The sequence below is a fragment of the Physcomitrium patens genome, chromosome 1 (assembly GCF_059467195.1).
Source record: "Physcomitrium patens ecotype Gransden chromosome 1, ASM5946719v1, whole genome shotgun sequence".
In the NCBI taxonomy this organism is placed as follows: Eukaryota; Viridiplantae; Streptophyta; class Bryopsida; order Funariales; family Funariaceae; genus Physcomitrium; species Physcomitrium patens.
Window position 1 is genome coordinate 10,599,699 of NC_143410.1, and position 27,374 is coordinate 10,627,072.

The 27,374-nt window shown below is 31.8% G+C and overlaps 2 protein-coding genes across 2 annotated transcripts; both read right to left on the minus strand.

Moving 5' to 3' along the window:
• Positions 1–8,641: 8,641 nt before the first annotated feature.
• Positions 8,642–10,486, minus strand: LOC112277603 (germin-like protein subfamily 2 member 1). Its single transcript, XM_024510178.3, has one exon. The coding sequence runs from the start codon at positions 9,890–9,892 to the stop codon at positions 9,101–9,103; it is 792 nt and encodes a 263-aa protein (XP_024365946.1). The 5' UTR covers positions 9,893–10,486; the 3' UTR covers positions 8,642–9,100.
• An 8,248-nt stretch (positions 10,487–18,734) lies between these two features.
• Positions 18,735–25,041, minus strand: LOC112279737 (CBS domain-containing protein CBSCBSPB3). The gene is made up of 14 exons (XM_024514412.3): positions 24,623–25,041; positions 23,226–23,391; positions 22,782–22,914; positions 22,328–22,498; positions 21,716–21,794; positions 21,471–21,587; positions 21,179–21,245; positions 20,910–21,015; positions 20,636–20,694; positions 20,216–20,325; positions 19,932–20,071; positions 19,685–19,770; positions 19,481–19,570; positions 18,735–19,296 (listed from the first exon to the last, which is right to left on the minus strand). The coding sequence occupies exons 1-14, from the start codon at positions 24,799–24,801 to the stop codon at positions 19,126–19,128; spliced, it is 1,674 nt and encodes a 557-aa protein (XP_024370180.1). The 5' UTR covers positions 24,802–25,041; the 3' UTR covers positions 18,735–19,125.
• Between the last annotated feature and the right edge of the window lie 2,333 nt (positions 25,042–27,374).

Sequence of the window (27,374 nt, forward strand, 5' to 3'; positions counted from 1 at the left end):
TTTAAATTGGAATATAATAATTTTATAAATAAGATTAAAGATGGCCTTAGTCTTGCCTCTATGTATACTAGCTATCAAGAAAGTCTTATAGAAGCTTCTTAAAAATTGCAAGGAATGTAGCACAAGCGTGAAGTAGTAAATTGCTTTTAATCCAACTTCTTAAAAGTATGATACTTCAAGGATACAATTTAGTATCTACTTGAAATATTTATAAGATTTTTAAATATATAATTTAAATATAAGAAATATCTTTATATCTATTTTAAGAAGATATAATCTACTTAAGGTGTTTATTCCTTCTTCAACTTATTTAAATTTACCTAATCAATATAAATATTTTTTATAATATCTTTATGACTAATGATTTTTAATATTAATAATAGTAGTAATAAACAAAATGGATGCATTATAAGAATCAACTTTCAATTGTTTTATTTATTTTTTAACTTATAATAATCTTTTAAGTCAAGAGTTGAAATGTGAATAAAAAATTATAAAAAATATCGAAAATATAATATTAAAATAGTAAAAAAAATTAAAGTATTATTAATTTAGAAAAAAATAGGAAATATATCTTACATTATGTTGACATGAATCTTAAACAATTATAAATTCAATGTATTCTTAAATCATTTGAAAAGAATATATATTTATTCAAAACTAATATAATATTAAAATTGGAATGACTATTGCCAAAGACAATAAGACTAGAAAAGCATTGACAAGGATGAAAAAGGCTTCATTGTTGTCTCTATATATACTATCTAACTTGGAGCTACATGGTGACATTCTATAGGACTTCTAATACATGTCTAATTTACAAGACATGTGTCTTAACTTGCAAGGCAAAGTTTCCTATGTGTGGGCCACATGTATAGCTCGTACCACAAGCTACGAACATGTGCAACATGTGGTTGAGTAGTTTACAAAGTATTCAACCTACCAATCATCTATAGACATGTTTAAAAGAGAAACTACATCTGTGAAGCTTTTAAAAAACTTCTATAAAAGATATCATTAAATTTATTTATTATTATCTATTTCTATCTATTCATATTATCCAAGTAATTATTGGAATAAATATGGATGTCCATAATACATATCACTAAAATATACAAAAATTTCAATAATATCCTTATATTCTTAATAATACATAATATTTTTGTGATAATTGCAAATCTATCCTTAGACTTGATAAGCTATAATCATATTAATTTCTAAAAAAAAAAAAAAAAATCTTAAAAAAAAATTATCAAAAAAATATAATTTTATAACATTATAATGTAGCTTTTATAAAATATATATATATATATATAAATATATGAATTTAGATAGATTTTTTACATATTTTTATAATCATATTAAAACACTTATTAACATTTATAAAAAATAAAAAACCTTAAATTACAAATAGAGTAAAAGAAGAATATTGTGAAAACTATAAATGGTGTGAGTATTATTTTAATATGTACTCGTTATAAAGAAGGCCACATAAAAGATTTTTGACAACTATTAAAATTATAAACAAAATATTTATGTTTTAGGATGCCTTTATAGTAGTCTTTTAGAAATAATGAATTATTAGCAAAAACATTATAGCAGCATAAGACAATTAAATACACCTAAAGATCAAATTTATATTTTAGAAACCTCTTGAAGAATTCTTAAAGAAGATACAATATCTCTATCTTGTCTCCATCTACTTCTATTTTTTTATTTAAATAAATATTTTAGACATTTTTGATAATTAAATATTTTTATATTAAATAATAATAAAATATAATCTTATTATTTAATAAAAATAATTAAAAATCAAAATATATCAATTTAAAATTTTAAAAAATCAAAAAATAAATTAACTTAAAATAATAGAATTATTTTTAAAATAAAATAATCACTTTTTAAAATATTTTTCTTTTTCAAAAACAATCTTTCAAAAACATTCTTGTATTAATTTTAAATATATCGAGAAATAATAATTCTTAACTTATATAATTATAACAATGCATGATTAAAAATAAACAAATGATGCCATCTAAAATAAAACATTCAGAAAAAAAAAATTATTCGCATGTTAAAAAAATATAAAATTTTATTGCATGAATACCCTCTTTTTATTGCATAATTATTTCTTGTTATTGCATGATTATCTTTCTTTTATTAAATATAATAAAATATATTAAAATTATAATTTAAAAAATTAAATATTAATTTAATAACATAATAAATTATTAAATAAATGTAATACAATAATATCTAACAATAATATTTTATAATAATTGAGGCATTTGAATTTAGAATATTAAAAAATAACTTTTAAATTTGGAAATTATACATATTTATATTTGAAAGAAATTTTATTTAAATAAATAATTTAGATAAGTTCAAATATTTGAGTTTGTAAAATTTAGCAACTTCCACTCTAAAAGTCATAAGAATAACCTAATAAAAAAATAATCTACATCAAAAATTCTATGTTTCAAAACAATATACCTTAGTTCCAAAAGTCAATGTATGGACTAACCTAAAATAATATCACCACCTTAATCCAAGTCAAATATCATTAATTATAGAGAACCACTCTTAAAGCATGGCCACCATTGTTGCCAATGGTTGGTCAAGCTCTCTTGGCCTTAGTACAAGCCCTATCAAGACTTGGTGATTGGCCTCAATGAGGCCAATCTATATAAAATGGGGCATTTCCTTGGCAACTTACTATGGAAACAACTCTCTCCTACCAAGACATGGGCTTGAAGTGGGCTCTGAGGAAAGCAAGTGTGGTACAAGGAGGGGGCATTAACCATAGCTTCTATCAGCCACATGATAAGGTATTCAATAGAAGCCACTATTTTTCCTTTTATCATATGAGTGGGGCTTCTTGAAAGGATAGGGACTTAAGGTGGGGTCTCTAGGGAGTCAGAATGGGGTGGACATGTAGCATCAAGTTTGGTTGTTGCTGGCCACCTGGCACCATATTGAGTTGCCATGGCCAGTGTGCTACAGAGCCACTTGCTGGCCATCTCCATTGATGCCAATGGGTGGCATTGCTCTTAGTATGTGGAAGAACCTCTCCAATATGAGCCCTCTTAATGAAATAGTCAATGATTTATTACAAGAAATATTCTACCTCTCTCTCACAATATTAGGCTTAGATTAACAAGCAGATTTTTGACTGGGAGACAAAACCCTTTGTTTGGATTCAGCTTTATATGTGATATTTTGTTGGATGATCTTTAACCATGAATTGAGTTTGGAAGTTCATTTGCTAAATTTTTGGAGTTGCTGGAGCCAATTTATTATCAACTTGAAACTTACTTAATTATTACAACTTAGGTACTGAAACCTCAACTGAGAAGTTGAAACATAGGAATGTGCGTGTCTGTATTCTTTTTATATTAAAATGATAAACCACTGAAGTATCAACAAACAAAAAAAATAATATAAAAAATAATAATAATATAAAAAAATGTACAACATGTGGACGATGGACGTCTATAACATCCTCCTTCAGTGAAATCTACCTGTAGGAATAGGAAAGTGTGACGGAAAATGCAGACACCAAAATAAAGATGACACAGTTGTTATATTTAATTAAATGGAAAATCAGTGATAATAGGATTATTACTGACTTTCCAATTAACAATCGAAGTATCACAACATATTTACAGGTTGTTCTTCGGTCAGTGTAGATATTGGGGGGCGTGCAGACTCGACATCAACCCCTGATTCCTGGTGCCGACTGTTACCGACTCTGGGATTAATTCATTTTAAATTACTGATCAAGGGTCCCTTCGGTGGGTTTTTTCAAGTGGATTCTTCTGGAGCTGAGCAAGTACCAGAAATCTATCGAAATCGCCGGCAGCGGGCAACGGACTCGCAAAGATCATGTGATTGATTACAACTTATCTTATGATCACAACTCACAAGATTAGGTAAGTTTCAAGTTGATATGATGGATCACAAACTCACAAACTCACAAGATCATATGATAGATCGTATTGCAGTCAATACAAGTTCTATACCTGGACTGGTAAATCACGTCAGTGGATTAAACAAATAACAGGCAGGGAAAATGAACTGCTTGCTCTGAACAAGGTTACTCGTCCAGTTGTGTGGGAGTGCAATTTATTTAACTTGAGTAGTTACCACCAAACGTATCAGAAAGCAACAAGAACTGAGTGTGCATGGCCGTTTGTTTCTGCATCGGCATTGTTCATATCAGTGTTGACGTCGGCGAAACCGGTTTGACAAATGCTTTCCTTTTCCCAGAAGGATTCTTCTCCATTGGTGTGGAGTTAGCAGAAGGAGGATTGGACGAGAATATATCTAACAGGTTTAGTCAAGAATAGAGTTGTTCTTGCAACTTCTGCTGCATAAGTTTACACCTGAACGTTTAGCATTAAACTTGTCGATGTTCGGAAGTTAGTGGCTTGCAGCTCGAACGTGGAGCAGAAATCGACTTCCTAGACATCTTTGACATATGTCGTAGAATGTTTGAGAAGCAACGAGTGACTAATATAAAACTTCAAACTCAACCCTACACTTTTGTAAAGGATGGCTGAAACTCCACCACCACCAGCAGTTACCTCATGGTAGTGCAATGATCCAGGTCGCCATTGCCAGGCGAGCTTAGATAAAGACGCATACCATCGAAATGCTATAGCAATGTGGCGCTTTAAGGTTAGCTGAAACAAACTTCTTCATGATGACAAGTAACTCAAAAGCACGGGATTGCACTTTTGTTTTTCAAATAGAAATTTTTTGGGCGGAAAAGTTGTAAAGAGCGTTTGAGTATCCTCCTATCAAGTTATGCGAAAAGCTCACTGAAAAATTAAACTAGACCGATTGGAGAATACATAAGTGAGCATATTAGTACATTCATAATACAGACGTGCTTTTCTTATTTCAACGACAGGGAAATCGTCTCCTGGCCATAATGCATTGACATCCATCGTGCATCATCACTTCTCAACTCAAATTCAGGCTCACAACCGTAATGTCATGGAAGATGTAAAAGCAATTGTTACCACCCTAGTCTTTAGAAAGAAATTAAAAAAAAAAAAAAAAAAAAAAAAAAAAAACCTAAACATTTTGAACAGGATAATATTTTATGTTTCTACAAAAACAGCGTTTTTACTAATTTAAGACATATAATTATATAATTTAGGATGTAATTCAATATTTCTTGCTTCCTTATAATATATAATTTGATAATATATACAGCACATAAATCAGAAACTTTTGCAAAACTTATGTAATTTCCATCCACCAAAATTATAACTTAAATGAATTATAACAATACATAAATATATAAATATTTATATATTTATTTATAAACTCATACATGGGCAAACTAAGCTTCTTTTTACAAGAATAAATAAATAATTTGATTTGTATTAGATCAAGCATATAGGGGGGTAGATGTTATCAAACATGAGATGAAAATATTTTAGTGTGATGCAAAGAAACAGAGCAGTATACATTAAAATTAACACGCCCAAGTTGTGGATTTGCTTTACAATTTATACAATCCAACAAAAATCTTTACATTCACAGAAAACTATAAATCATTTAGTAATGTTACATTTTCAGAATATAGTATTTAGCATTCTTGTGATAAATGCATTCTTGTAAGTGTGTCTTCTTATCCTAAAATGACTATTGTCTCATCTACCCATACATTAATCTAATCTAAACTAATACAATATTATTATTTGTTAAAATTGCATTGTAACGAAGTAATTCAATTCTTTCAATGTTGGTCTAGAAATCAATTAAATTTTAAATATATATATTTTTTGACGATATATTTTGTAAAAAAATAATTAATGATTTTATATTATTATTATTTTATTTAAGATTTTTTGATAGAATTTATGAGTTTTGTTTTTTTGGCAATCTTTAAGAAATGCTTAGCATATGGTCCATATGCACAATTTTTTTTAGTTAAATGCTTTGTTAAATTTTAGACACCTTAATTAGAAAAAAAAGAAATTACCATTATTTTTGTAAAAGTTAAATAAGATAAAATGTAAAAAAAAAATAAAACACATTTTATTAGGTTTTTCTTTTTCTTTTTCTTTTCTTCACTTGTTTTATCTTGTATCATTTCTAGAGGTGCAAAGTATTATTATTAGAAAAAAATATTTCTTAATTTATTTACCAATATTTGTAATTTTTTCCTTATTTTATTTTATTTTTTAAAATGGTTAGCAATCTTCTAATATGTATGCATTGTAGATTGCTTTTGAGAAATCAGAGTGCTAATATTCTAAAATGTGAGCATTTTATGTTTATCATTTGGAAAGTATAAAATAAACTAGAGTAAATATAGGAAGAATCATTATACATGGCTAAAAAAAATCTAATAAACTTTGCAACCTACATTGTTTGATATTGGCATAAATTTTTAATGAAGCAAGCATGGAGAGTGATAACAACCAATCTTGTGTAATTTTAATCATACAATAACATTATATTAACCATGTTGTGGAGTTATCTAGAATTTGCATCTAATAGTCATGTCCTTCTTCAACCATGGTCCATTTGGCATAATCTTTTTTTTATTTATCATTATTACTTATTATACAACAGATATACAAATATATCTTTTAAATATATTTTTATTCCATCTTTAAATTGCTGATTGCAAATTTAAAAACATGGTATCATTTTTGTAGAATTATTTATCAAAACATATTTAAAGCCAAGTGATATTTTTAGTAGTTTAAACTAGACAAACCATCAGATTATGGTTAGTTTTTTTAAACACATACTAGATAAATCCAATTATTAATCGAAAATAATATTTTTTTTTGCAAGCTATATTGTAAAAATAAATAAAGTTGATACTAAAATAATAAATATAAATATATATAGATATTTACATTATAATTTAGAAATATAGAATTGTTCAAATAATTGTTTTTATACCTTAATATCCTTTCTTTCTTGATATTCCTTTCCGTCCACCAACTTAGTTCTATTGTTGTAAGTCAAAACCTCTAATTTCTAATAATTTAATATTTATTAAGTTGCATAGACAACTCTATAAAAAGATGAGTATATTGTACGTATTAATAGTAGATATTCGTTTGTACTATGAATATGTACTAATATGTATTTCATAATTTAATACAAAATAGTATATTATGAATATATATTCTTTTTAGAAAGTTATCTATACAACTTAATAATTATGTATATTTTTACTATAAATATGTACTATGAATATGTACAATATAGTACATTATGAATATATACAAATATGTACAAATAATTTAATATAAAATAGTATATTATGAATATGTAAGAATATGTACAATTGTATTATGAAGGACTTGACGACCTCTTCTACTCAATAGAATTCTTAGCTACAAATCAAATTCAGTTAGAGATGCACAATTTAATATTTAATATTTAAAATTAAATTATATTTTGAAAATTTTAAGATAAAAAATTAAAAAAATATAGAAAAATAATTGTATATTTGTAAAATTTATTGTTTATGCAATTTTGTGTAACAAATTACATACAAAACTATTAGATACACAATTTTTTGTATTTATTTGTAAAAGTTATTTTTTCTTAAATTTGAAGTCGTAAAAGAATTAAATATTTACTTTAAAAATATAATATATTTTTTGGCACATATCATGTTTTATTTATTTTTAAATTTTATTTTACTTGACAAACATCCACAAATAAGCTAGAATCTTTTAGTTACAATTTTTAGTATTTAGAAGTTCAACACATGTCTTGCACTTCTAAATACTAAAATTTATCAATATTTTGGAATATTAAAAGAATTAGTGTGAAGTTTAAAATTTTTGTAAGTATAATTTTATTAATAAAAAAACCACATTGGTATTATATAGTAGGTACATATATGATACACTCATTATATTTTTTAACTATACTATTATTATAATAAAATGAGAGAAGTTTTAATGGTGTGCACATACCAACTTTAAAAAAATAAAAAATAAAATAAAAAATCTAAATGCATTCTTGTTAATAAACCAAATAAATCAATACGAGAACTCAAAACAAGATTTTATCAAAACAAAATCGTTTTAAAACATGGTAGATTCGTTTTTACTATTTTTCACATAACATTGGATTTTTGTTTAACCATTTTTCTTTTTTTATGTACATATACATGTTGAAAAAAAAAAAAAAAAAAAAAAAAAAAAAAAAAACATTGATATTCATTCATCAAAAAGGACTTGGTCATGTCCAATTTTCATCTTATTATTTGTTTTGTCCCTTATATGAAATCCATCTCTTATATAAAAGAACTTAGTGGATAAATCAACAAGATAATCTAGAGGAGATTAAACTCATCTCTAATTTGCTGAATATCTCATTATTATTATTATTATTATTTATTTTTATCAAAAGTGAGCAATAATTCAACATTTGATCAAAATATGCATACTCGTTCTATAGATTGCTGAAAGTAGCAATGCGAGATCACAAGGCGTGCAATTATTCTACAAATTAAACTTTTACACCTTTTATGTGGTCAATAGCACAAGTTTCCACTATTCCCTAATGTAATAGATATACTTTTGTCAATGTGTACTCGAATACTGTTGATTGTTGTACATTGGCAGAAAAGATGACAGAACCATTACTATTCGTTTACTTTAGGTCACTTTATTTCAAGGAGCACCAGTTGGCACCGAGCCAGCCACCGATGAGAACAAATGAAAACAAATGAGAAGCAAAGAATCTGGGCACTGTATCGAGCAATGGCATCTCCATTGGCCTCCAGAGCCTCTGAGCCATGAGGTATCAGATACAAAACCTGGACAGAGCAACATGGTTTCTAATCCATCAGATAGTTTACAAACTAGCCTGCACCAACACAACAGATACGTAGAGACTGTTGGAATTGGCCTGTTCAGTCATACTGCTTTCTCGGCTCTCGAGCTTCTCCGTCTTGTACGTCGTGGTGACCTAGTGAGATGTTACAGACGTTAACCAACGTAGTAGCAATGATCAATAGTACCGCGTCTGGACTGAGATCGATGCCATTTATGTGGTTGATGCAAAGTTCACAACCGTTTATTGACAGGCAACCCAGAAGCTAGAATTACATGGGTGAGTCTGTTGAGCATGGACAAGTGCCGAGACCTTCGATGTTCTGGATATCGGTAAACTCCCCTACTGGGCATGGGCAGGTGCCGAGAGGTTGCATCTGGGTCATCTGGAAAAACGACTTTAGTTGGTTTACAATGTCAGGGTCGAGGCCAAATGCTTTCTCCAGAATCTGGTTGATGACGTCTTTGTTGAACGTGGATGCACCAATGTCTGATCGACCTGGGGCCTGGCTGTTGAGAGAGAGCTGTGCGATCGCTGGAGTCTTGCCAACATTCAGCTGGAAATGCATCAGACCTCGTGGGAAGACAGTGATGTCGCCCTTCTGCAAGACGCTCGACCACAGCTTGTTTTCTGTGTCGACGAAGCCCACTAGGAGCTGGCCTTCCTGACAGAATAGAATTTCGGTTGCGCGTTGGTGCCAGTGGGGCACATTGAGACCGCCCTTGGGTGCGAAGTCCAGACGCGCCCACGAGATCCCTTGCGTGTTGATACCTGGAAAATTCGTCACGAAAGCTGTTTGCAGTGGAGCGCCGAACGATGAGCTCAAATTTCCTTGTTTTCGAAGCCCACGAAAGGTGAAGTCGTTGGAGGTTACTTTAGCTGGATCCTTACACGGAAATCCGTTGATGAAGATAGGACTTGACAGGTCTGCAACGCAGAAATCCTGGAGAGGGTCAGGATCTGATGCTGCGGCCATGGATGTGAAGAAGCTGAGAATGACAAGGACTGCAATCGGTGGAGATAGCCGAAGATTGTCGCATGTTGATGACCTCCCCCTCCCCATTATGTTTGCGGGTTGTATCTCTCGTGGATGCTTGAAAGTTTGAGAGGCGAGAAACACAATCCGTGAGGTGAAGAGCGAGAGAGAAGGAGAGAAAGAGAGAGAGCAAGAGAGAGAGAGAGAGAGAGAGAGAGAGAATTCCACTCGAAATCTAGGAACTTCTTTGCGTTGATTACTGATATTGAGAATATATAAGTTTCATCCCATCTGCATTTATCTCCTTTGTCAATCAGAGATCGATGTCACCTTCGTTGTTTATGCAGGAAATTGGCTATGCTACATCCCGCCGCCTTAGCCCATGATACCTTGTCATCATACGCTACCACAACATGTAAATAATAACTTCTGTGTGATATGTACAACAATGACATAAATAATTAAAAAAATAACGGACCAATCCACAAAGGCCCCGTCTAACCCAACCCCAGTGCACATCTCACATTCGGCTTTCAAAACAAGTGGGCTGTAAAGAATGACGTGTGACACAACCAGTTCATAGAGAAGTTCCTTGTTAGTGGTATACACGATCAATGCTTCTCTGCACGGTGCTTCTCCTTCCAAGCCTCGACCAGTGACTGTAAAAGCAGCTTGCCGTCTCAATCCAGGAGGGTATGTCAAAGAGGCATCATGCAAGTCATTTACTACTTTCTATTTATAAATGTTTACTGGGTTTGAGTAGTTTGTGAGAAAAGTTGACAAAGCACATTCGCTTGGATCTCGCTCAAGGGGCTTACACCAAACCCAGCCACAGTATGACACCCGTCGAGCAAAATAAACGTGAGATTCGTCGTCTGATAAGACGATTGTGGCCTGATTAGTTACACTTGGACTGTGATCACGACAGTTTCAGTCTCAACAAAACAGTTTAGACCATGAGATTAAATTCGCTGAAACTAGCTTGGACAAATACATGTGGTCTGGTCCACACTTTGAGGCGACCACGAACGCAGTTCACTCTGGAACTGCTTCTGCTGCCGTTCTACTCACTTAGAATTTGGGTTATGGGTGATGACACAAAAGTGATCAGGGGTACCGTGGCAGTAGTCTATTTATCCAACAAATAGTCGACTATAACTGGACATAAGACTGCTTGGATCAATCGATCGGACTGACTCTCGCCGAACTCCCTTTTTGATTCGCATGAAGGAAAGATGTCTTTTAACTCTACATTAAAGGATTGATTGGAGCCTTGCCTTGTAGCTGTCAATTCACAATTTGAACGCTAGATTCGTGTATATATATATATAAATGTGAGTGGAAGCCTGTGCAGTTCAGCACTCGAATATAACCAAAAATATTTTACAGAAAACACAACAAAACAAAGGATGTTATAATAGTGTTCTAACGAAATCACAAATTTTACATAAATAAGGTATCATGTATGTCTGTAAAAAATATAAAATAATAAACAATGCCGCTCTCTCGCGGTGTGACAGACTGAATGAAGTGCTGGCCGGTTATGGTATCAATGGGGCCGGGTCCGAGAGCACTTTGTACATCAGATCTGCGTGACTGTCGCCTTTTTCAGTCGATCCACGACCAAACACTGCTCAGGGCCACGGTGTCATTCCTGGCAGTTACAAAGTCTCTTCACGCAGAGTATCATCAGTCCTTTTGAATCAGAGTGCGTGGCACCAACCACCGTTGTACAAGCTTTTAGTTTGTGGCGCAGGTTGTTAGTCATGCGACGCATGTCAGTAGCATCGGAATGACGAATATAATTTCCGACGGACGAGGAAATCTTAGGAAGGAGAAAGATGCAACTATGAAAGCAACATTGACATGGTTGGCATTCACGACCATTGACCTGCATCGGCATCCCAACGACACATATAAATCGCATGTTGTTTGAAAACATTCGTTGTCGTTCTCTGTTTGGCTCGACCTTGTTTGTGGAGTTTCGGCTCAACATTAGTAAGACAGCAGAATGGAACTTGCGAACCATGTTCAAAGATGGTACAGTACTTCGTCCAGCCTGGCCAGCACATGTACCAGGAGCATATTCAGAAACAATCCAGCGACTGTCCAGTATACTAGGCAGGAATCCAATAGATTTTAATCCCAAAATGAGGACTATCTTTCACCAAATACTGAGTCACTGTACTACAAAATTCGATCAAGTGATTTGTAAACTAGCTGCCCAAAGCCTGCATGCATTGATATAGCCGTCCTCTGGTGATCTTCGACCTGGTGAGTGTTGGGCATGAAATTCGCAAGGTAGGTTCTTGCAAGGAGAGCCAAGCGCTTCGACTCTGGGCTTACGCTGGTTTTGGACATTGCACTGGTGGCAGTGTTGCAGCAAAACTGTGGATTCTTGTTGCTGAAGCCAATGTGTGTGTCCAGGGTGACATTCAGGTTGGTGCGCAGACTGGCCAAGTGCTGCGGTGAACCAGGGTTGTATGCGAGTCATCGGTGTGTATGCTGATGCTATCAATATACAAAACCCCTTCTAGATTGCTTATGTATCTAACAAAGTTGGAAATGTAGAAGAAAATACATGAGAGAATTAGCCAAGAATACTGACCATAGTATGCAGTTACTTTAGGACTCATAATTGACTTATAAATTATTGTTATTAATAATATTATTATTTTTTGATGGAGGTGTTAGATTTTAGAATTTGTTTAAGTTTTGGGGTCTTTCGAAGAAGCAATCAACTTTGAATATTTGAATCTGATTTTCTTTTTTGCATTTTTTGATTGTAAAATGTTGTAAAATATTGTTTGAAAAGCAGAAAATTGTAGATATTGGATTACTTTTAAAGTACTAAATAGTAACATCTTTGTGACATTAAACATAGCTTTCTAATTAAGAATTATGTCAAGTTTGTTGAACATAGATTAAGTTTAGTAAATTAATGATTTAAATAGAAAAATAAAATAAGAATAGAAATTTTTATCAACAAATTTTTATAACAAGTAAAAAATAATTCAAACACACCTAAAGTATAAGAAATTGTAATAGATTATGCTATAACATAAGTAAAACTATTGATTCAAAAAAATCAAGTCTAAAATCTACATGTATTGTTTTATTGTGATTTAAATTTAAATTTTGTATTTATTACTATTTTGCTACTGTTTTTCGCTGAGTGCAGAATGATGAACTTGGTTCTCGGCTGTGATTGCAGTCTCAAAAGGCTGTGTTCGGTAAACTGAAAATCACGATTAATTAGTGTAATGGACAACAAAACGAGGACAAAGTGTAAACAATTGCCACTTTTCTGTTGCAACATCAGTTTCACAAAAAATAAGGCCCACTCGGAGAAACAAAAAGCTCCGGCAGTAGCAAGTGCTGGTGAGGGTCCGACACCGATACCTCTTGTGTGTACCTGATCTCTGGACCGGGGGAAACATCGACTCCCACCGTGCACGTGTGAGTTGCACACTGAATTCGCGAAAGAACGTTGCCTCAAGCTCGCCACGATGCACCTCGAGAGCTGCCCCCTAAGTAACCGTGATAGATTAGTGCATTGTCTGTAGCCAGTGTTGATTCGGTTGCAACGAGAACCCTGTGCATGATGGCGTGCTCCTGGGGGATCTGGAGTCAACTGAACTCCGTTTTTCTTGTAGTAAACGGCCACACTTCAATGCTCGGTAACTCCCAATTCCTTGATATGGGTTTGAGTTCTCCGAGTTGGAGCTAATACGGGTCCGAATGGTACAGGAACTGCTGCACTCCTGATGCTGAAGTCTACGAAAAGAGACGAGGGCGGCGAGGCAGTGGAAAAGCGAAGGCCGGAACTCTGTACGAACTGAAGTGCAGCAACAGCAATCAACCGTATCTGCTGCAAATCCCTCGTCACGCTTGCGGTTGACTCCCAGGATCCTATGCATAATGCATTGATTTATTGCTTCTTTCTTCTCAGCTCTAAACTTTACCATCCTTTTTTACATTTGTTATTCTTGACGTGTGATGTGCATGTGCATGACTATATTTTCTAGAGATAAAGTATATTTTGATTTTATCATCTCATTTGCTGTTGTCAAAAAGTATACCATATTGGCATAAATTCTTAGTCGAGCAAGCATAGAGAAGGGTGGCAATGAGCAATTTTTTGAATTTCAATCATACAACAACATTATATAACATTATATAAACTATATAATCTATTTTGTTGAGTTGACTACAATTTATCCAAAAGTCATGCCTTGCTTCATTTCAATCATGCAACAACATTACATAAATTATATTGTGGAGTTGACTACAATTTGTATCTAATAGTCATGCATTGTTTTAGCCATGGTCAATTAAATACAATTAATTTTTTATTTATCTTTATTATTTATTGTAGAATATAGATATAAAGTATATTTTAAATATGTTCTATTCTATCTTTAAATTAGTAATTGTAATTTTTTAAAAAAATATTATTATTATACAATTATTTACCATATAATCTTTACAACCAAATGATATTTTTGTACTTTCAATAAGCCAAATTAAAAATTATGGCTAGTTTTTCTAAATACATATTAGACCAATCCAATTATTGATTCCAAAATATGTGTGTGTGTATATATATATATATATATATATATATCCAAGAAAATACTTAAATATCTATTATAAATATACTTATATTTTTTCAATCATTCCACTCAAGTCAAATTTATTTAAGTATTTTTATTTTTTAATGCTTAAATATTTTTAAATACTTTCTACATGAACCTTTAAAATGTCCTATAATAGAATCTTGGAATCTTACAACTACTTCATTACATCATTGGAATCTATTATAATGAAAGAATTCACAATAAATTATTGACAATAAATTTTAGTAATGATGTGATGAAGAGGAAAAATAAATAAATAAATAAAATTTCAAAGTAAAAATTTAGCACTCTATTTATGTCAAGGTAGCAATAGCTACTTTAACCAACAAAGTAATCTAAAGACGTCTTCTATGTATCTAAGATGAAGCAAAACCTATTTTGGTGAATAAACTTGTATTAGAAGGCTTTATGGTTTATTTTAGCGGGAATGGATGTTTAATAAAAATATCAGATAGAAATATAGTTATTGCAAGTTCTAATAAAGGAAATTTGTATTATATCAATTACAAAAAAGTCAATAGAATAGAAGAAGTTTTGTATATGACATTTTTTCTTTAGTTACTTAAAGAATTTGTATTATATCAATTATACTTAAAGAAGTTTTGTATATGAAATTTTTTCTTTAGTTATTTATATGTGAAGTATAACAAAATGCTCAAATCTATAGAAAATATAATGCATCTTGGATGTAAAAAATGCACACAAAGAAAAAATCAAATAGTCTCTTTTTTAAGTGGTGTAAAAACATGTAATATTAAGTTGTTGGAGATTATCCATTTTAATATATGTTAACCTATGAAGACTATATGTATGAGAGAAAAAATATATTTCTTTATTTTTATTGATGATTTTTTAAAACAATCTAGATCCATATTTTTAAAATTAAGAGATAATATTTTAGGATATTTCAGGATTTTAAAGCATTTATTTAAAAAAATAAAATAAAATAAAATAAAATGAGTCTAAAATTAAGATGTTGTATGTTGGTAATGAAAAGTGAATATATAACTAAGAAATTTAATTTTTATATTTTTGAATAATAAAAGAATTCCTACACAAACCACAATTCTATATACTTGAGAATAAAATGGTGTTTTTGATAGAATAAAATAGTTTTGTTGATTGGATAAATTATATTATTATGGAAATGCTTCATTTTCCAAACTTTAATTATAAATTTTGATGGGAAGCCATTTTTAATATTTTTTATATAAGAAATAAGTATCCAAAAAATATTCTTACATTAATGAAACCAAAATAAGCTTGGAGTGGAAGATAACCTTGTGTTTTATATACAAGGACCTTTAGATACATTGGACATCGAAAGATATTAAATTATATGAAATCCAAACTTGATACAAAAAATACAAAGTGTTTATTCTTGGAGTATTATAAAGGTATCAAGGTATATAAACTAATGTATTTGGACATCAAGAAGTTCATCAAAAGTTGTAATATTGAATTTTCATAGCACAAAAGTATTTATGTGTACTTGGAGATATACCCAAATAGGAATAAAAATATATTTGTAGATACATCTTCTAAAGAAGTAAAAGAAGAAGATAAAGAAGAAGAATAAAAAATAATGACATCAAATAAAGAACTTAGCACTTCTTAAGAGACGGCTTTATCAATTTGGAAGACCAAAAAAGACAAATTATAAGTGAAAGAAGATGTGATATATGAAGATCAACTTTAAATTAAAAGTAGATATCTTTAAAGAAAAAGAAAAAGAAAAAGAAAAAGAAAAAAAAAAAAAAAAAAAAAAAACTTCTTTGAAACAACATGGTTTAAGAAGATCAAACTACTTATTAAAATAAAAAAATAAAAAAATAAAAAAATAAAAACTTCTTAAAATATATATATATATATATAGATAATGAATGATAGAAGAATCACATTTTTTCTCAAGTATGTGAAGAATATACAAATATTTTTTGTTTTATTGATCTAATAACTTTATATGATGTTATAAAGTTCTAATATGGAATCAAATAGGAGAAGAATATAGAAGAAGAGTAGTAATTTTTCACAGACAATAGAATATAAAAATTAACTTATCTTCTAACAAATTAATCTAGCATTGCTTGTAAGTAAGTATTTAGAACCAAAAAGATATAATGGTTGTAGTGTTGAGGCTTAAGATAAGATTAGTTGCCATTGATTTCAATGAGATTTATGTACTCATTGTAAAATTCACCACCATTAAAATTATTATAGAAATTAGACTAGTAATCAATTTAATGCATTAAATAGATGTAAAGATATTTGAATGTAAAATTGTATAAAAAGATATATATGAACTAATTTCAAGGATTTGTATAACAAGACAAAAAATATCCTACGTATTAGTCAAAGAAATCCTTATATAGATTCAAACAATTATCAAAAGCATAGTAATAATGCACTGATACATTCTTTGTTAATAAAGGCTTTATAAAAAGTGAGATTGATTGTTCCCTCCATGTAATGCAATATAAAGAATTCTACCTTCTTTTAGTCTTTTTGTGTTGATAATTTAATCATCTTAATTAACAATATAGAAAAGATGGATTTTATGAAGGTCATTTTAGAAAAAGAATATAAAATAAATAATTTAAAAAAGCTACACTATTGCATTGGTGTTTAATTTATAAAAATTATACTAATAATACCATGACAATGATCCTAAACAAATACATGAAAAATGAGCTGAAACAATTTGACATAAAAGAGTACAAACTAATAATAAAACAGAACTGGATTCTCTAAGGTCTAAAACCTTACCAAATCCATAACAACAAAGATCTCAACACAATATAAGACCAAGCATACCGAAAAAAGAACTAAAAAAAACTAAATGGAATAGAACATGAAAGTCATGACTAAGTAAAAGAGTATAGAACCAAATAGAAGCAAACAGAACGAAATAAGAAAAACAACCAAACTTTACTAAGAGAAAGTGTTTGAAGCCATATTTGACCAAATATCCAAATGGCCTTAGCCAATCCTATTTATATTTTGTTCAACTTATCCTAGAACTTTTTAGAATGTCTCAAATAATAGGCCCCACCAACATAATCGCCTTCCTAAAAGATTCTAAAGGTAGGCCCTATTATGATAACCACCCTAAGCTTTTCTAAAAGGTTCCATGGTGGGTTCTACATGAACCACTATCCTAACCTCAATTCTAGAAACTTCTCAAAAACAACTCCAATTACATCTCTATATGTGTAAATAATACAAATATCATATCCAAATAAGAATATTACTTGAGACAAACTTGAAGTTAATGAAGCTTAAGGATGAGGAATTTGTCAAAGTTATAGATAAATTTTAAAGTATTTTATATAAGACAATAATATGCTCACTTACATATGTAATAATAGCCATAAGAATGGATCTTGCATATGATGTGAATATTATGAGTCTAGAGAATTGAAACATATTATTTTTAAATTAATTTTAAATATATATATTAAATAATAATAAATATATTTTTATGTTATTTTATATTATTATTTTTAATAACTTGGATTATCAAACTTTAATCAAATAAATTTTGAGTAATATAAATTAAAATTGATTTTATTTAGAACATAATATTGAATTTTAATTTTAAAATTCTATAATAAGTATTATAATATTTTCTATAAATATATTACAGGAATTTTATAAAATAAATTAATATAATTAAAAGATAAAAAAGTGGTATTTATAAATATATATATATATATATATATATATATTTTATGCTTACAAAAAAATGTGCATAAAGATTAGAAATTTTATATTAAAATAAAAAAATCTTTAATTCTTTAAGAAGTTTTATTTAGAAATTTTATACAAAAGATATTAGAATAGAGAAAAAAAAAGACATAGAAATTTAGCAAGATGGATTATACCAAAAAGATAAATAAAAGACTAAAATTCCAAATTAGATGAAATGGATAAAAAGAAAACAAGAAAATTATTAAAGAAGAAACAAGATTATCTTCAAAAATCTAAAGTAAGACAACCAAGACAAGATATTATATCAAGACTTTATAAAAATAAAAATCTCTTTTTCAAAAACAAATTAAAATGGACTAAAATCAAACAAGTCAACACTTACAAACTAAAATGGTATGAATGCTAGAAAATTGACCATTTCAAAAGTGTCAAAATATTACATTTAATTTGAATAATCCAACAGATGTCCATCTTTGAAAAACTTGTGAGAGATTTATATGACAAGTGTTTTTGATATAAGTCTAATCATCCAAAACAATCTTCTGTAAAACAAATTAAAAAAAATATAAACAAACTCCTAAAAAAAAATTGGTGAACTTGTGATTAGAATAGAAAGTAGACCTCATGTACTTCTGGTTGTGCAAACAAGTACTTTTGACTTCTGGTTATATAAACCAATAGTCAAAAGATTGTTTGTGTCCAAGTTACTCTTTTGACTATTGGTTTGTGGTCTATGAGCCATGGTAGTAATGACCTGGAAGATCACCAAGACTAGGAACAGAAGATGCTATCTGTTGTTAAAGTTAATCCACAATCAAAATTAAATTCTTCCCCATCCAAAACTTAAGTTCTCACCTAAACCTCTATTGTACTCTTGCAAACTCGTAGAAATGCACACTAATACTCAAGTCTTTTCTATCTCTCTTCTGAGCAGATGAACCTAATTCTGCATAACCTTCAGTTTGGGTGCTAAGTGTTGGTACGATGGATATAAAAGACCACACTGAGTGCAACTGCCACTGTGCAAACCAAAAATGAAGCATGTAGTGTAGACCAGCCCTTGCTGTTCTTCACTGATGAAGTTCGGTTCGCAGAAATAGCCTTCCTGATTCGGATTTCTTCTAGATGAAGTGTCAAAGCCTGAAAACAGGACTTCATTAGATATATCTAAGCAATTCAATGGATATTAGGATCAAGTGCTACTGACCTCTTAATATCCAGGGACTAAAGTACTCAACAAAAAGCGAGGTTCAAGAAAGTTTTAATTCAAGGCATCGTGTGTTATTCCCAACTTGACGTGTTTTAAAATGGACTCCAAACTCACCTTCCACCCACTAATGCGAGCAAAATTGACAGCAGCCACGAGATCAGAGTCGGTGGCAAGTAACACTTCATCACCTTCATCATCAACATACTGCCATCATACATTTGACAACCATGACCACGAGCTGGTTAAGGAGTGATTCCATTTAAATGAGATAGACATTCAATCCAGAAACTTTCTGTGGAAATCAAACATCCAACGTACCATAAGTAGAGGAAGATGAGTTCGATCTATATCATCACCAACACGTTGTACAATCATAGTCATGAGATTTTTCAAACTCTCAGAACCTGAAATTATGGTGCGAGCTCACATTAGTTCTCAAAAATAGGTGTAACGTTCGACCAAAACCATTGCAGGACCTAAGAACAAAGCACATACTATCAATCGCAACGTTAAAATATCAATTATATTTCTCAAACCTGTGAGAGAAATAGGTTTCGAAACTTACCACAGTTGAATCGGTAGTGGCCAACCTTTCCATTATGAGAATTTACTTTCAATTTGAAAGCGAATGTATTGCCAGGCCCAAAGGTCGGATAGCCACACTTTCTTTCCGAAAAGACATCAGATTGGCGTTCAGAGGTATCACTGCAATCGATCGCGCACACGTCAATCTGATAAACGTGTGATTGCGCACACGTCAAAAGTGGCACTTGGTTCCATCCATGCATCATTAAAATTCAAATGAAAGAATAGCTAAGTAAATTCAATAAATCAAATTGCAAGTCTCACATGTGAGAATCGTCACCCTCTTTAGCTGGTTCTAGAGCTAAAGCAGAGTCCCAGAACCTCTGTAGCATCGTTGTTGCCATATCCTGACCTCCACTACCAGCACCTCTAGCCTGGCAGCGTTGTCAATAATGTTTTAGAAGCCAATTATTTCCCACATAGGTCTACTCAATTATGATTTTTTAAAAGCACACATTTTTGCTAAATTGGCAATTAGAGATGCTTTTTGTGCGGTGGATTTTACAATGACACAATGCTGTCAGACTTGCTCTGCCAGAAGCATGGAGCCTTCTACATTGGCATAATCGGAAACAAAGAACCAACGAGTGACTACATCACTGACGAGGTAATGCAAATGGTAGTTTGATTTTGAACTATAAATTCTGATCATTGAAAGTATATGAGGTACCAGATAACACTTACAGTCGCTACAGCTCCATGTGTGAGCTGTAAGACATCCAAGCATGTCACCACAAACCCATCTGTACATCATTCTCCAAAGTTTCACACGATTACTATTTCGAATATGACTGCTTACTGCGAAAGCCAAGTATTCCTAATTTGTCAATTGATAAAAAATAGAAGCAGTCTGAAGATCAAAGATGTCATGGAAATTCGGAAAGACAAACTAATCATGCACAACTTTTCACCCGCAATTTGCACTTTCGAATGCAGAAAAGGGGAGCCCAATGTCTACCATGATCTGTAACTGGAAGATGGAGGAATTTGCCATCATGCATGATATGAAGCGCATCCACAAGGGTGGTATCAAAACCAGCACACTCAGGATTGGGTGTCATGACCTGCATAGGTCCTTCAATTCAAAATTATGACAGCTGCCAGGATCACGAACAAGCATATGATTGCACTAGTAAAATTAAAAAGAACTTTCTCATTTTCAAGGCCTTCGCCTTTCCATTCAAATCGGTACCCATAGAAAGCACAGTGGATGTTAGCACATCGGACCTTATCCAAAGTGGTCGTCTCAGGATGTAAGCCTTGAGCAACAACTCTCATCAAGACATCCTTTGAGCTGAAGAAAACTATCCATATATTACCATATTTGATTATATGTTCAACAGTGACTTGGAACATAATAGAACGAAGAATACATCAAAATAACCATCAAATTAAACATCAAAAGAAAAAAACAAAACAAAAATAGGTAAAATAAAGTAAAATAACAATATCTTATTTAAAAGCAGTGGCTTATCATTGAGAACAATGTTAAATGATCAAGAGCTCCAGAAACCCTTACGTGAGGATTCCAATCGGTTTGCTGCAGGACGAAGTGATAATCACTGAATTCATCTGCTGCTCTTTCATTTTCTTTGATGCAACCGTGACTGTTTCAGATGGTGAACACGTAGGCACACTGCCAAAATAGCACATATCCTAATAGTGAGTCCCAAGATTAAAAAACCGCACCAAATTATTTTTCTGTCTCCATTAACCAACTATTGATATGAAAATTTTAGTATATCCAACTCCCCTGAAACTTACCTCGCCACTTCAGCAATCAAGGATCGTAGAGTTGGTCTTAACATTCGATCACGCAAATTCTGAATAAAATTTGATTCATCTGTATAAATCAAATAGTTAATTTTCCCAGTGCGCAAGAATAAAGAAACAAGCCTGTGAAATCATCTGCTTTTTTTATTGAAATGAAAGTAAAACATACTATGACTACAAGATCGAGATCCTGACGAAGACTAATTAATGCGATCACCAATGCCTTTGCTTTATAAGCTCGTCCTCTGTGTGATTGAGGTAATTCTAATACGTTGAGGGTTCTTGAATATTAGTGGTGTTTACGTATACCCTTCAAACAGACAAGAACCTCATACGACTAGTCCAGCCATGAAACTAGTGGGTGATCCTGTGAGGTTAAATGCAGTCTGTTAGGTTCAATATATATATATATATATATGAGATTTGCAAATTACACAGAACCTCAGCAAAGTAACCTAGGTTGTCTGAGCGCTCATTTTACAGCATCCTTTAGCCGAGCACTAACGGGATCTAAGAATCCGAAATTAGCCAGTTTATGCAGTTGTCACATGACATCCCAAGTATATAAAAATGAAAGGGGGGGGGGACAAATTCCGCGCTCACCTGAACCCTTAACACTCCACTCACGCTCAACAGATTCCACAGCAGCTGCGAGAGCATTGCCCTTCTCAGCAGCCCGCTCTATGCGAGCAATAACATCGTACAGACACTTCGTTATGTCTAACAGTGCAACAACCTCCCCATGCTCCACCACAGGCAAGTGCCTAAATCTTCCTGTAAAAACTCAACAATTACCTTCAACGAAGCTTGTGTGACCGAATCCACTTTTTAAAAAGATAATAATTCTAATCTATAAAAGCACAAATTATTGGCTGAAAGTTGAGGCAATAAATCACAAAAAAGAAAAAAGAAAAAAAAAAAAAAAAAAAAAAAAAAAAGAGAGAAGAAGGGTGTGGAACATTGCGACCAAACCTGCACAACAAGATCGAAATCACAAAATGAAAATTGCAAGACGTGTAAACCTAACTGGAAAATGTTGAAGAAGAAACTTTTTCACCTTGCACCATCTTCTGTAGAGCTTCGACAGCTAGAGTGTCGCCCATTACAAAAGTAGGATTCCTTGTCATCACTTTTGATACAGATGTCTCTTCCGGCTTCAATCCTTCTGCAATGATTCTAATCGCCACATCCTGCAACTCAAATTTGAATATCCCGTATAAAATATGTATCTAACTTTGATTCTTAGATAAGGTTCATAGAAATTACGCATATGCACTCTTAACAAGAAAAATGCCGCAGGGCAATCATTGCACACGTGGAATGCAAGAGGGATTGCAGCGACAAACCACTTGGTTATTTCACAGAATTGCAAGATGTAAAAGCACCTTCGCATGAAGATATATTCTCTACAATTAGATGTTTAAGATCACTATTAATCATGCAAACTATGTCTACATTTATAGAAACCAAATATTTACTAAACAGGAGCTTAAGATTTTACCTTATCCGTGATGATACCACAAAGAAGCGCATTAGAATCAGTAAGCAAGGCTGCGTCCACCCGTCGAGTGGCCATACGACGACAGGCATCCGCCACAGTGGTGCCATCAGGAATGGTGAGAGCCTTTGACAGCCTCAATCGTTTGACAGTGCGCTCCCCTGAAACTCTGAAGTAATACGAGAGACGCCAGAAGGACTTGCCGTGAGGCACACGAAGTGATCTTTCTCATAGTTATAACCCTCCACAAACATCCAAAGTTCAAGATAAAAGATAGAGCGTTGAACTTCGAGATATCAACAGTTCACAAGTCAAGTCCCATACCTAGCTATAAGCTACAAGTAACTTGAACTGCCTCTAGAAATGGACCAGAAATCTTTGGTGAATGTGAAGCAGACATAGATTACAGTTTGAAATTTGCGCATAGCTTGAAAATTTGCACAGGCAAGATTATCAGCCGAGTCAAACCAGAAAAATCATCATGAATTCAGTCTTTGCTTCAATAATCATACACTGATAAAGAGTTTACATTTGACTGATACAAACCAAGGCACTATTGTGAACTCTAAAGACTTTACTTTATTGCCCAAACAACCCAGAAAAAATTCCCTAAAAAGTTAATGAGTGTAGCAAAAGTTTAAGACTGGCTTTGATAGCATGACACTCCAGTTCAGATGCCTTCGGTCGATGAATACGCCAACCACGATGAGTAAAACAAGCAGTCATTTTATCAAACCAAACGCAGCAGGATGCCATGATTCAATCTTTCTCATAAATAAATTCCATACAGAGTCGCAGACAGGATACTGACTCAGAAAGCCATATCATACTGATCCTATCGATCTAAATATCTGAATTACTTTACAAACCATCTACAGAAGAGAGCAGATAATCATCAACTCAAAAAAATTATAATCATATGTCAATAAACAGCTCAAATTGCACATACTTCAACTTCAGAATTCACAGTTGGCAAATTCACATACTTGTATATAATTTCCATGTTAATTATTCAGTCTGTCGGTGACGCTTTGCACGGTAGATCTCAACCAAGTGGTAAAGACATATACACTACACCAGACGGAACGGAAAATAACAATTTCGCATTTCGAAAAAGAGATAACGAACGTCCAGAAACACACGAAACTACCACGGAACCAACTAAAAAATACAAGAGACAAGATACAATAACTACGATGCACGACCTGGAATCGTGGTGGATGGAAGAGCCGATAGTGAACACTAACTACAAAATTTTCTTTCCGTTGCACTAACTCGCAAACCGAAGATTCTTGAAAACTTAACCAGAGCCTGCTAAAAAAACGGATTCTCCTCTGAGTTTCTACTGCAATGAACAAATCTCAAACGTTTACAAAATAGTAGAGCTTGAAATATCATACACTGATCTGGACCGACAGCGAGGAATCACTGTGCCGTTGCCTTGAGAAAGTTTCTTCAGGAGGAGATCACCGGACGGGACAGTTGCAGAAACCGAGCGAGCATAGCTTCGAGACGAAATTGAGCGCTTAGCTAAATCTATGGCTCCCACCCTCCCTTCCGAGCCAGTCCCGCTACTCATTGTATTGTGCCCAGGGTTCAACCTTCCTCCTACCCTGGCTACAAATTCTGTTCTACATTTTCTACATCCATGCAACCTCCACCTGCAGCTCCTCCCTCCTCCTCCTGCTCCCGCTCACGACACACAGCACGAAATTAACTGCCAAAGAACCTGTTCTTGATCAAAGAACCTCAAACAACAACTGAAATTCTTCGACGTTGTCTTCTTAAACGCTCTCCACATCCGAAATCCTACGTCGAATCTGACATAGAACGAGATCGATGACAAACCAAGGAGAGTAAAGCTACACAACTTCCTACACCAAACCGGCTGTCAACCGGTAGCTACCTTAACTGCCACCAGGGATAGGAGCCCAATTCCAGCACCGTTATCGGCTCCAAATGACTCGATTGAAAGAAGACATTTGAGCATTAGTGAAGAATGGATTTATAAACCTTTTGCATTAGTTATCAAATTAAAAACCAGTGAAATTTTATTTTAAATAATTTACAAATTACAAGAACTATGAAGTAAAGAATCTGAATTTGTGAAATAAAAATCAACTATCATAATAATATGATTTTGTAACAAAACATAATTTTATAATAATTTTAATTTTTAATAAAAAAATATTCTATTATTTTATGATTAAAATTTCTAATATTGATGATAAAAAATATTGATTGATTTTGATTTTTCTAAAAAAATATATTTTATTAGATTATGTGGAGGTATTCATTAAACTTGTTTGTAATTCAATACCTATATTTGTGGATAAATTTTTCTTCAAAACTTTATAATTATTTGATGCATAATAAATACTTATAAAATCACTAAATACTTGTAATTTGTTACAAACATTAATATTGATATTAATAATTAGGAAGATAAAAAGAGATATGTAGAAATATGCAAAAATATGTTAATTTGATAATATCTTAATGAAAAGCTTTAAAGACTTGGATTTGAGTTTACAAGTATTTATAGGTGATTGATAGGTTGAAAACTTGACTAACAATTTGGCCATGTATTCCACATGTTGAGAATTTGCCTTGTAAGTTAAACATATGTCTTACAAGTTGTCACAGATATACATATGTATTCTAATAAGTACCTAAATAATTAGGTAGAAGTAGGTAAAAGTAGATAAAAGTAGGTTAATTTCATAATATCTTCTAGAAAAGCTTCCTAGAAGCTTCATAGATACTGATTTGACTTTACATATATTTGTAATTGATTAATAGGTTAGAAACATGGTCAACAAGTTAAACACATGCTGATAGCTTATAGAAAAAAAGTTAACTATGTGGCGCACATATAGAAAACTTGCTTTGCAAGTTAAAATATGTATCTTACGAAGTCAATACGTTTTAGAGGTCCTATAGAACATTGCTATGTAGCTCCTAGTTAAGAATATATATGGAGGCAAAAGTGAAGCCTTCTTAATTCTTGTCAATGCCTTTCTAGTTCTACATCTTATTTCAAGACTTTTTAGTCTTCTTGTTTTTGGCAATAGCCATTCTAGTACAATATTATATTATCTTTGAGTGACTTTTTAGTTTTTTTCAGTGACACAAGAACATATTGAGGATTTCTTTCTTTAAAATTCTTGTCCTTGATACAAGTTGGACACATGTCATATGATCTATAGAACAATGCAACTTAGCTCTTTAGTTAGGTTGTACCTGTAGAGGCATAAATGAAGTCTTTCACGTTTTTTCAACAACATGAATCTCAAAAGTCTAAAAGATTAATATATTCTTGTGTCACTTGAGAAGATTAGAAAATCATTCAAAGATCGTATGATATTAAACTATAATGGCTATTGCCAAAGACAAGAAGACTAAAAAGTCTTCAAACAAAATTAAGGATTAGAAAGGTGTTGATAAGAATGAAAAAGACTTCACTCTTGCCTCCATATATATTATTTGACTAGAAATTAAGTGTTGACATTCTATAAGACCTTTGACATGTTTCCAACTTATAAGATATGTGTCTTAACTTATAAGACAAGTTTTCTATATGTACACCACATAATTAGCTTGTACCACAAGCTACCAACATATGCAATATGTGCCTTAGTTATTGGCCAAGTTTTTAACCTATCAATCAACTACAAATACATGTAAAGTCAAAATTGCATCTATAAAGCTTTTAGAAAGTTTTTTTGCAAGATATTTCAAACTTATCTACGTTAATCTATTTCTACTTATTCATATTATTTAGGTAGTTATTGGAATATATATGCATGTCTGTGACACATTCTTGTCAATATCATTCTTACTTCTAGTCTAATTTCAAGAATCTATAGTCTTCTTATCTTTGCCAATGGTCATTCCAATTTTTCTTTGAATATATATCTTTTGTATTTGTTTTTGTCATTTTTTTTTAATATACATCTTATTATGTTTATTTATTTTTATCAAGTTTTCATTCTTAACACAATATCATTGCACATCAGTTGTATAAATTATTATAAATTCTAATAATTTTTGTTATTTAAAATCTTAAGTTTTTCTTATTATTAATGACACTTATATGATTATTTACTAATTTATTAAAAATAAATTATCAAAAACTTATATTTTTTGTGT